The following is an 11,695-nucleotide window of genomic DNA, read 5'->3' as shown; positions in this document are numbered from 1 at the left end:
TCCTCAACCAGGGACAGAACATGATAGAAACTTTTGATCTACAGTCAGTTGTCTGTTTGCCACTATTTCCTTGAGTGGCAAACTTGGCACAAATAAAAATCATGCTTCTTAGTGCAGGGTTGTTCAGTTCTTTCTGAGGAACCAGCTGCTGCTAAAGGGCCAAAGCTCACTGGGCAAATGAAAGTGTCTCAGTTGGTGAGACACCTGCTGCCTTTGCCTTACACCAGGCTTTAAGCAAAGCCAGATCTCTGATGGGAGGTTCTGTCCAAATCCCGTGGACTCAAATGGCATGCTGTCCATCTGTGGTAACTAAATAATTCATAGCCATTGCAGTGTGGAGACTCCATTCTGGTCTTATTAATAGATGACAGCAATCTTGGGCCAGTCTCCCTTCCCTTGGGTTAGACTCCCATTAATCAAGCCCTCTGGCTAGTCAGTAGTTTTCCTATCAGCATGGCCTTGGCACTTAAAAATCCAGTAAGCATTATGAACGGTGGATGTAACATTAACTGAACCAAAGAATCTCAGCCTGCAACTCAATACAACCTGCTAATTCCAGGAAAAGCAGTTATGTCCTCAAAGTCTACATGCTTTGCTGAATTCCTGAAAAAAAGTTCTCTTTCAGAGAGAATGTCAAGCGCTATCCCCACTGGGCGGGAGTTACTTGAGCACATATGCTCACTGACTCGCTGCCAGTGCTCGTGTGAGCAACCGCCTGCCAAGAGGTACACAAAGTTCACATCTGACATGCAGAAGCTTACCTAGGATGTTCTCTGCCTGACAGATCACTGCTCTTTGGCCCACAATCTTATTTATTATCATCAAAAAAGGGGCAGGCAAAAACCTCTGAATTTGTGATTTTCTTTATATTATTTGTAGGGACATTGAACAGAGCAGACTAATTTTTAAACTAGGGAATCACTGTTTCATGGCTGACAGCCTGCAAACCCGTCCACCAACTGCGGGGTGGAAGAACTTTTAATAGCTGAGTTACAAAATGCTTGATGAGTTTATGATGCCGTGATGGATGCACACATTAAATGACAGCAAATACAACAGCTACAACATAACCCATATTTTACACATTGCTTCTCAGGGAACCTATTTGTGCAATGCTCTTTGATAGCCTGCATAGAGACTAACTTAATAGGAAGTTACAAAGTGCTAACAAATACCGCTGTGAACATGTAAAAGTCATGTGAGGTGGTAATATGTCTGTGTCACAATCTATGGAAAGATTTTTTTGGATTAAAATGAAAAAAATTAGCAGTCTTTTTGCTCTCCTTCTCTCCTTAATCTATTTTAGTAGCAATAAAATTGCTGGTTTGTTTTTTTTTTCTTTTCTAGGAAGCCAACATTAAAAGAAAACCAAAGGTAAAATTTTAAGACTTGAGTAGTAGGCAAAGGGGACACTGTTGAAAATAATCTGTCCAAGGAGAGCCTGATTAGTTCTCTGTGGTTAGGTCATCCACCTTGGGGGATTACTTGGTTTCAGTCTCTGGCTTCCCAAGTAGTTAAGCACTTTCCACATTAGCTATAATGAGTATATGATGTAAATGTTCCTTGGATTGCATGTTACAGCAGCTCAGGCTCCCTCCTGTTTAATCTACCAGAATACTCCTCTTGCCTCTTTGCCTTCCAGGCCCATGATTCCTGCATTTCCTCCCACACCACGACACCGTTTAACAAGCACAGGGATCCCCCTCATCCATCTTCGCCTGCAACACCCTCCTTCAAATAATCTCCAGGAGATTATGGTTTAAACCTACAAATCATAAACCTGAAGAGAGGCTTTAGCACGGGTCTAGTTCCTCAACATGCACGCTAGCAGGTTACACAACACAGCGAGCACAATGTCACCTCCGCCAGCCATGTGTTAAAAGGACATCCCAGCTGCACTTTGCCATGGGTTTGATCTTAGCAGTGTAGCTTCAGGCGGCTCAGAGCACACAAACAGACTGATCCCCCCGCAGATCCAGCAGCAGTGACTGCATGGCTGAGCAGGGTTCATCACTGGCTGGCACCAAGCAGCGTGACTGGGTCACTTCCAGACCCTTGCTAAATTCTCCCTGCCAAGTAACCAGAGGTGCTCGGGCCTGGGTGATGCATGGTTTATAATTACAAATTTGTATCACTACATCAGTCACACCTTCTGCTGGTTTTAGGCAAGCATCTCTTTTGGATTTGGCCACCAATATTGGCTCTATTTACACCATTCAAGCCAAAACTCAGTAGAAGCTCTGTAAGACTAAAACCAGAGCAACACCATGAAATAAAAACCAGAGTGCTGTAGGTCTGGGGTTTTTCCAGAGGCTTTCATACCCACAGATTCAGCTGAAGCCAACATGCATCTGATTCCCATAAAATACCAGGTAAAAACAATTCTTTCATACCAGACATCAGATATGAAAGTCCAAGATGAAAACGTTCACTGAAAGGGGAAGGAGTTTTCATGCATCTGATCCTGCAACACACACACACACACACACACACACACACACACACACACACATTTTGCAGGGTTCAAAGCTGTGTCAAATCTGTTTCCAGTCTCAGAATAAAAGAAACTTCAGAAACAGTCATGGTGTAATTTGGGAAATTCGTGGTTCAGGAAAAATTACCTTTGGGATCACCACATAAACACACCTCCAGTGTGAACAATTTTGTATCTGGATCAAGGAAGCAGTAAGTATGTGTGCGAGCCAAACTGCTTGTTCAGAACACAGCACCACATTTGGTTTGCTTTTTTTTTCTGCTCACTGTATAAGCAGAAAAAAAGATCTGGTCACCACATGACTCTAGGAGAAAATGTACTTTTTTTGATCCATCTATTCTGAGCTTTCAGCCCAGAGTTTTTCTTTAATATTCACTTAAAGAAATCCTAAATATGTATGAAATCCCAATTACTCTCATTCTTATTCTATTCTTAGACTCAAACTTTTGCATTTTCATGGCAAATTGGGGAAAAATAGAAAGAAACGTTTTTACAGTTCAATTTGCAATTGCTAAAGCATTACTTTAATTTGCAACACAAATTATGTTCTGGCCAGGAAAGGAAGAAAAAACTTTTGCCTTTTCACCTGTTTCATAGGTGTAAAACCAACATACATATATTAAGCTTTCATCTAGCCACCTGCAACTACGCCAGAGCCATCTTCGAATATGATACAAATGAACACTACTAAGAACTGTAAAGTGAGATTGCAAAAAACTACCTGGATTTATAACCTCCATAAAATAATGGATTCAGCATTTCCTTTTATAAGGTGCTGCCATGCTTAATGAAAACTTCATAAATAAAAAGTTTGTCTCGTTCCTCATTTGATTTTTTTTTAATATTCACTATTACATCTTTATATTAAGTGGAAGAATATGGAAGCAGAAGAGAAAGAAGTGTTACAGGATGAACACAATTTTCCAAATTCCTTAAAAGAATATATAAAGAAATAACCTTTGGGATCACTGGCTTTTATTTTCCTATGGCAACTTCTAACCATCACAGGCATATAATGAATGTCTGAACATTAAGAATTTATGTGTGCTGCCTTAGATGAGCATAATTCTCAACTATTATTAATGAGGAACTATAAAACACACTTCAAGTTTTATGCCTAAATTACATGAAGTTTCCAAAAATCTTAAAGACATCTGTCTGTGGGTATCTACAGAGAATTACATAACGCGCTTTTATAACACAGTCACCGAGGCAGTGGAACTCATCCCATATGAGAAAAGATCTTGCAAGGAAAACTTTTCTACAGAGTAATTCTGCCCCTGCTGTTTTCTGAAATATTTATAGATGCCTCCAGTCTAGTCAGAAAATGGAAGAAAAAAAAAAGAAAAGAAATAAAAAGTTTTTTCAAAACCAGCATCATCATTTACAACATGCCTTGATCTTAATTTTCTATCTCCCCTGAGAAACAGATCCAGTGCTTCATTCTATAGTAATTCATTTGCTGTTTAAAAATGGATACAGCTTTACAACAGTAAAACAGATTACATTTTTATCTTTACTTCTACATTTGTTAGATCTCTTTATAGTTAAAGTGGAGTAATTCACTAGTTTTTCGCTTCTGGAAATTCCACTTCTAGTTTTTATATCACAAATTATGGCTTCAGTCTCAGATGATTCATGTTGAGATCGACACTTATATTTGTGGTGACAGAAGTCTGCAAAATTCCATTTCTCTGGCTGAAAATAAGCATTAGCATGGGCTTTTTGGACCAGCATACCTGGTAGAGCCAGTACGGTATTGAACTGCCACACATTGCCTAGTGGAAATTGGAGAGGGAACCATCACACTCAGTTCTCAACTCCTTTAAATCAGGGGCTGTTCCACTGAAATCTGGTGGTTGTGCAGTAACTGCCTCCAGTCCAAAGGAGTATGGAAGAGGAATTGGTGTGGGTAAGTGAACTGAAACAGAAGCTCTTGGCTGGGCTGTGTGTGTGTGTTACCTGGATTACCCGGAATGTGGCTGCACACAATAAACTGAGAATTGATGCAAAAAGTGACTGCTTGAGGTTGTACTGAGCAGATGGAGCTTTACTGTAGCTGACAGGGTCACGAAGATGCTACTCAAGAGCAGCTAAGTGTCTGTGCATGCTGTCAGGACTGCAAAGCTCAGCCCTGTTAAAGAGGTAACCTAGAAATCCGATGCAATTGGTTACAGAAGCCTATTGCAAATCTTGTGCAGTATACAGCTTTGCAACAACATCAAGATTTAGAAAATTTAAGGAACGTGGGATTATTTTTCTTGGTTTTGCCTAGGCTTTTCTTCTGCATTCCAAACCCCTCACCCTTGCAAGAGTCATTCAAAATAATTTTTTTTTTGGTCAAAAGCAAGTAAGTGCTCTTTTTCATCAGACAAAACCCAATAGATCCCTCAGTTTCTGCTCAGTGGCAGGTGATTAAAACACAGTTTAAAAACTCCTCAGTGGAACTGGCAATATGAGCAACTTGAGAAGACACAGTTCTCGAAGCCAACGTGCAACAGCTCTACACAGCAGCACTCAAGTGTTTAACATAGACGTACCTGAGCGAGGTCAACACCGGTACAAGCAGCTAACAGTACATTAGTAGTTATTTCTCAAGTCACAATACGTCATCTAGCCACAGATGTGTATGAAATTCCTGCAGTTTTCAGGAACAGGAAACAACATTTCTGAGGGTTCAAAGGGAATAGCAGCATCTTAAAAGTGACAGAAGCAAATTAAGATCAAAAGTGAATGGGGTGCCATCGATGGTAAGAAATACATCTTTCAAAAGCAATGCTAAATGGAAAATTCAAAAGCAATGTTATTTTTTTTTTTGTGGCAAAACTAGAAGGTTTTTAAACAACAATGCCTATTTTTCATTTAGTCAAAGGCATTTTTCATTGCAAAAACGTGTAGACTAAACCGAATAAAAACAAAAGAGAAATACAAGCTGCTGTGGTCTTTGGCTAGTAAGTACTGTACGAGCAAGTAGGTACTGCAACTGCAAGTGCAAGTGCAAGCAGCGAGAGCTTAAAAAGTTCACAAATCTTGTTTGAGTGAGCTGAAGCAGCTTGCGAGATGAGTCAGCTGGCAGTGGAGGCAATTAAGAGTTGCAGAGCAAGGGGAAATCAGAAGGAACAGAAACTGAAGAAACAGCATTCCCACTGGAAAATTATTTCAGCAAATGATCGAACAACAAAGCTACCAGAGGGTCAGCAGGTTTGCTAGACAGTTACTAGAGAAAAGTTGTTAGGATCCTGCGTATCCTTTCTTAATGTTCCCTCTGCAAGAACTGCTGGAACCGTGAACCTGGGATCTGGCTCACAGTGTCTTATGTTTTCTAAATACTATTAGTCATCCCAATGAGATCTGCTGTTTTGCAAGACATCTACAGCAGAAGTAGGCTGGCCACACACGATGGAGGACACAGCTTCACCTGTTATTCATTTATGCTGAAAGAAGCCGTTAACGCCTTGACTACATTAACACAGTAACGCTCCTGTAGACCCAAGCAGCTAGTGACTCCCAGTAACCAGATCGGGACTGGAAAAGGGCTCAACTTCCAGACAATGGAAGTTCAGCTATAAAAAAACAAAACAAAAGTTATCTAGGAAGCACAATGTGGGGGACAATTCTTTTTTCAAAACTTAGGCCCAATATGCTTAATTACTGCCATACATAGGAAGCTCGTTATACTCTTAAGCAGAGGTCATGTTATAGTACGTACCACGTAAGCATACAGTACCACAAATGGTTCCTGCAATAAGAAGTAAAGAAAACTGGCTGTGTTTTCTAAAGAACATTTTTGGAGACTGAGTTTTTAAGAGTCCAAAAAATCCTTTTTTTCCAGATGGGAAAGACAGACTGATTTCTAGCCAAATTTTAGTCATTTACTCCACTTTACAAGTTTGGCAGATTGAGCAGCTTGAATATACTCACTTCAGCTAAACAAACAGATATATTGTCAGTGGAAAAGAAGCCCAGCAAAACATCCATAAGCCGTTTTTCAGCTCCTTCAGATTTAATTTGTCTAGCATACTAATTCCTAGAGAATTATTACATTGTTTTTCTGTTAAGTCTAGTTTTCATAACAACCAAATTCAGCTTCTCTCTCTTCCTGACAGGGTTCTCTTTATTCTGTGATCTTAATTATGCCTTCCTACATCAGCATTCCTCTGCTTACCAGTGCATTCTGTCTTTCAGTTATATACACTTCCAGCAGAGATGAATGAAATCAAGGAGGAACTGGTGCATGCATGGTTGGCAGGCTCTCTGCAACTTAATAATTTTTATATTAATGTAATCACACTTGCTTCATGAAGCTTTTAATGAACACAAGTGGATAACAGTTGCAGGATATGGCCCACATACTTGTCTGAGTGTCTGCAGCTTGCTAGGAATTGCATTTCCACATAGTGGAGATGCCTACAGTTGTTTTAATGATGCCCACAATGGCAGTACTCACGCTGGGATGGATTATCTGCATTTGTTCCTTTAATGAAAGCTGCCTGTGATTCAGTCATGACAACCTGATTCATACATTTTAATTCACTCCCACCCAAGCCACACTTTGTCACAGTGGTTGTTTCACAACTGCTATGGCCAAAGGCAAAACGACAGCAGTAGACTCGGTTTCCAGCATCACCTCCCCCAACACCACCAGCTTACCCTGTAGGGCAACAGGCTCTGCAGCTTCGCAGTCAGCTCTACCACCATATTATCTGTCAGGTTCTGGAAACCACTTTAATGTGAAAAGGAGTGATAACAGTGCTCTACTGTAATAAAAGGTGCTGTTTTCTAAAGGACCACTACACTTCAACTGAAGCCCTTACGGCAAAAACCATGGGGGAGATTCTTTACTCACATGCCACCTGGGTGGAGATTTCTCTCTTGGAAGCCACCTCTGAAGCTCCTTCTTCCTGTGAACTGCAAGAAGAGCCAGATACCCATAGGAGCTGATTCAGAAATTACTTTAAACCAGATTATTTCTACAGTTTGCTTGTCTTCAAGAAAACTGACTAGCTCTCAGTCCTGCTCTGTTTCTGACAGTTTTAAGGTTTTGACCACTAAACGAGCTGAAGACATATCCATGACAAGAAACCACAATTTTTAGGTAAAGAAACATGTGAGCCAGACCCTGCATTTCTTGCACGCCAGTAGGAATTCTGAGCAAAGCATCTAGGTGGCTCTTGTCTCTTGCAGCATCATCCACTAAAGCTTTATGTAGCATTAAGTATTACATTTATATAAAAAATAAGTCACAAGGATCATTTTCTTTTCAGTTATCTAGAAAATTCAGGACAGTAACTTAAATAAACCAGTCAAGGAAATCTCTCTTTAAACTAGACTGTGTATGAATTTAAACTAGCAACTCATTTTGGTCATCTGCTGCTCATACTTCATCCTTTAATCACTTTACCAGACAGAAAGTGGGCTCCATTTTTGTAGACAATATCCATTTTTATAAGAGTTCATTATTTCATTCACACCTTCACTTTTACAGTTTCTTGGCTTAGACTTTTTATATTCACATCTCCTAGCAATTGCCTTTGCTTAACATTTTCTGTTGTTTTTCTACACAAAAATTGTACAAAGTCTGCCTCATCTGAGCAGTGCAAGAGAAGCCACTTAGCAATTGTGATTTCAACTCCCGTTTCCCTTATATTGACAGTACTGTGCTTCCAGATTACACAGAGGGTGACAGAATAGGATCTCGATTATATAGACACAGAGGCATTCTAAGCCCTTGACAAGAACATCTCTTTGAAAAGCAAGGGCATGTGTTTTAAAACAGGTCAGCCCTCCCTTACTGACACCAATATGCCACAGCAAGTTCAAAGAAGGGTAAATCAGACACAGCACTTACAGAGCTTCTTGGGCCTTCTTGGAGAATTCATCTGTAAGAGTAAAGCAAAGTGCACAACTGCAAAACCCATTAGCATCACTAGGGCTTTACAACCTGAGAATGTTAAATAACAGCACTAGCTGCAGGCACCTCAATGAAAAGCAGCAGTAAGGAGTGGTAAGAGGCAAGCAGATTTCTTTAATTTAATTTTGTTTAAACTGCTACTTGTTGTAAATCTCCAAAGCAGCCTCTGTTTCCTCTCCATAGGCTTCAGCAGCTCCTTCAACCACATAAAACAAGTGGGCTAAGTTCTCTCTGAGAACATTTCATGGAGTTTAGACTTGTCTGAAGGAGTAACACAAGGATGAATTGAGCTCACAGGCTATATAAAACAGGAGTTATATTCAAGTCTTGAGCCACTGCATCACTCAAGCAAAAATCCTCTATCTTGGTCTGTTATGTTGGATTTACCTGGAAGATAAGTCAATTAAGATTTTTAGCCTGAAGCTTTGAAAGCCCCCTGCCTAAAGGTAAAGTCTCCTTTTATTCCACAAACTAAGAGATTTTGTCAGACACTTTCACAAAGGTCACAAGAACAATAACTTTAAGCCCTACAACTAGGAAGCACCTGGAAGTATCTCATGATACTTCAAGGACCTATCTCATGATACTTCAAGGACAACTGCAAGTGATAGGTGGTGGTCCAGAAAAAATCCATGACACAGATTACTTCAGTAGAAACCCAAAAGTCTTCTACATATGGCTTCAGCAATGTAAAGGAACACCAGTGCCTCAGCAGCCAGTAAATCAATTTTATGTCACCACGTGACTCAAAGGGAAAACAGAACTCAGTAATGCTTTGAGCAAACACAGGCACGACAGTTACTATTGTAACAGGTGAAAAAGGGACAAAACCAGGGCAGAGGACACTCAGCACATCTGTGACTCAAAAGATCCAAAATGATAGAAGTTTCCTGTAAGAATGACAACAGAGATAAGAAGATAAGTGCTGTGATGTCACCAGGAAGGGCTATCGGAACAGCTTCAGTAGAAACACAGAAAAGAGGCAACTACAAGGTTCGAGAACTATCATCTTGGAGATCACATAAAAGCTCCAAGGTGAGGCTATAGTGGAACATTTACTGCCCATGTACTAAAGACCCTTCTTCCAGAAGATTAGTAATCCTGGGCAAAGCTCAGTTCTGCCAGACAAAACCTTCTTAGGCTAGTCGGAAACAGGAGAGTGATTTATTTTGGCAACTCCTAATCACAGACCTCACCAATTTTGGCACCCAATGTCAGAATTAATTCTTAGACCTTGCTGCCTTTGACATAAAAGGTGACATACATCAGCATGTATTTTTAAATGAAATAAAAAACATACCAAAGCAAACAGAAAACCTTCCTCTTATCCCACTTGCAAGAAAAAAAAAGCAAGCTGTGGCTGTCACGTTACGTACCGACACTGCTGGGACTCAGATCCATTCAAGATACACGTGCTGCAGCCATCATATCACGTAGAGAGCAGAACTAGATTTAAGGTGAATGACTCAGGTGCTGGTAATAATCTAGCTGTATTAGTATGAACTGCAGCATAACGAGTGCGCCCTGCTGAAGAATGGTGATTGCAGCATAAGAATTTACATGGCACAAGAACTTCAAAAAACCAGAAACAGTCTTGGTATTTATGTAACAGCATGATACAAGCTGCCCAGTCTTTTAAACATATTCATATGTTGTTCCATAGGAGGAATTGCAAACACACATACAAGCATCCCAGTTTAAATTATAATGCCCCTAAACTCTCTGTTGGACTATACCGTTTCCATTTTCCAGACTGCATTGGCAGGAAGGCAGAGAAGAGCAGCAGAACTTCCTGATCAGCATCTGAGAAGTTCCCTTCCTCAGTGGCCTTGTGATTTGAGATGCATACAGAACAGAGCACTTTTGAAGCGAGTCTTTAATATTTTAAGACAGAATTCTTTATTCACAGAATGTGCATTAACTCCTTTCAAACTATATGCAAAAATAAATCCCCAAATTCTAATGAAGGTACAGAGGGGAAAAAAAAAATTTAAAAAAAGCAGCAAAGCAGTGTTTCAAGAGAATACATAATTCACCAGTTTAAAATTCAAGCACTCCCTTCCTGTGCCTGGAGCTCTCTTAAAATATTAACAATCAAATCTCTTCGGTAGGTGTATGGGGTGTACTTTATTCTGAACCAGTGCCTTGGGAAAAGGTTACCACTTGGGGCATATATTTGCGTCCCTTGTTTTCCCATCAGACCATGAAGAATCCTGTTGCGGGACAAGATTTTATCATAAAATTCAACCCCACCTCTGGCATAGTCTTTGGAAACAGTAGCTGCCTTTCTGTCAGCCTTGCAGTCTAGATGATAGGTCATCGCATCGTAAGAAATGTAATAGCACATCAGTCCACCAGCGGCAGTTATGAGGTTACAGATGCTGCGAAGTATCATGGGGCCAGGAGATAAACCCAGCAGTAGCTTTATACCTCTCCCACAGAGAAACGTACCAGCTAAGCAAGCCGGAGCCACAACGGCACTTGCTAAAGGGCTGTTGTTCTGCAAGTACACAACTTCCCTGGCAATGGAAAACTTCTGAGCTTCAAATGAAAATGTCAGAGCTTCTTTCAAAGCAACGCCTTCATTGCTCTCCCAGTCTACTTCCTTGCCATTGATCACAACAACATGGTTGACTATTCCTTTTTTATCCTTGGCTGTGCTCTCAAAATTAGGTGGGATTCCCACCAAAGAGCCTGCAGGCAGCCAGGGGATTCCAGCACTCACAGGGTGGAAGCCAGAAGCTGCAAAGGCTCGATAGGAGTCAGGGGACTTCACACCAATATCTTGAAGGACATCTTGAAAGACACCACACAGCCTCTGTGACAGCTCAGCTGGCTGCCCCTCTGACCAGCACTCATGCAACAGTTTGAATGTCTGCTCAGGAAACACATGATAGGAAAGGTTAGCACCAAACAGTCCCATGCAAGAAACGGCCAACAAGGTGATCTTGCGCTTCTTTAACCACACAGATGCCTTCCGCAGGAACAGCACTGCCATAGTCAAATCCTAACCTGTTTATAACACAAAATCAGCAATTAAAGCGTGCATAAATGAGTCTCTCATCTCTGTAGCATTTTAAAAAACAAAGCAAAAAACATGAGAAGAAGCAGAGCACAATAACCAAAGAAACATTCTCTTTTTTACATAAACAAAACAGAAAACACCTTTACAGAGAAAGGGCCTCGGAACATAGGACAATTGATACAGATAATTAACTTCTCTCCTCCAGTAAATAAATTGACCGCAATAAGGACAAGGTAAAGCCACCATACTTCCTCTTTCCCCCAGC

At 40.6% G+C, this 11,695-nt stretch overlaps 1 protein-coding gene across 1 annotated transcript; it reads right to left on the bottom strand.

Moving 5' to 3' along the window:
• Window positions 1–10,280: 10,280 nt before the first annotated feature.
• Window positions 10,281–11,409, bottom strand: TMEM177 (transmembrane protein 177). Its single transcript, XM_010175487.1, has one exon. The coding sequence runs from the start codon at window positions 11,401–11,403 to the stop codon at window positions 10,453–10,455; it is 951 nt and encodes a 316-aa protein (XP_010173789.1). The 5' UTR covers window positions 11,404–11,409; the 3' UTR covers window positions 10,281–10,452.
• Window positions 11,410–11,695: the final 286 nt, after the last annotated feature.

The sequence above is a fragment of the Antrostomus carolinensis genome, unplaced genomic scaffold (genome assembly GCF_000700745.2).
Source record: "Antrostomus carolinensis isolate BGI_N321 unplaced genomic scaffold, ASM70074v2 scaffold29099, whole genome shotgun sequence".
NCBI classification, from domain to species: domain Eukaryota; kingdom Metazoa; phylum Chordata; class Aves; order Caprimulgiformes; family Caprimulgidae; genus Antrostomus; species Antrostomus carolinensis.
This window is presented reverse-complemented; position numbering and strand designations above follow the sequence as displayed.

Excerpts from the sequence above, each read along its gene's own strand:
- TMEM177 (XM_010175487.1), bottom strand. The coding sequence starts at position 11,403 with ATGGCAGTGCTGTTCCTGCGGAAGGCATCTGTGTGGTTAAAGAAGCGC.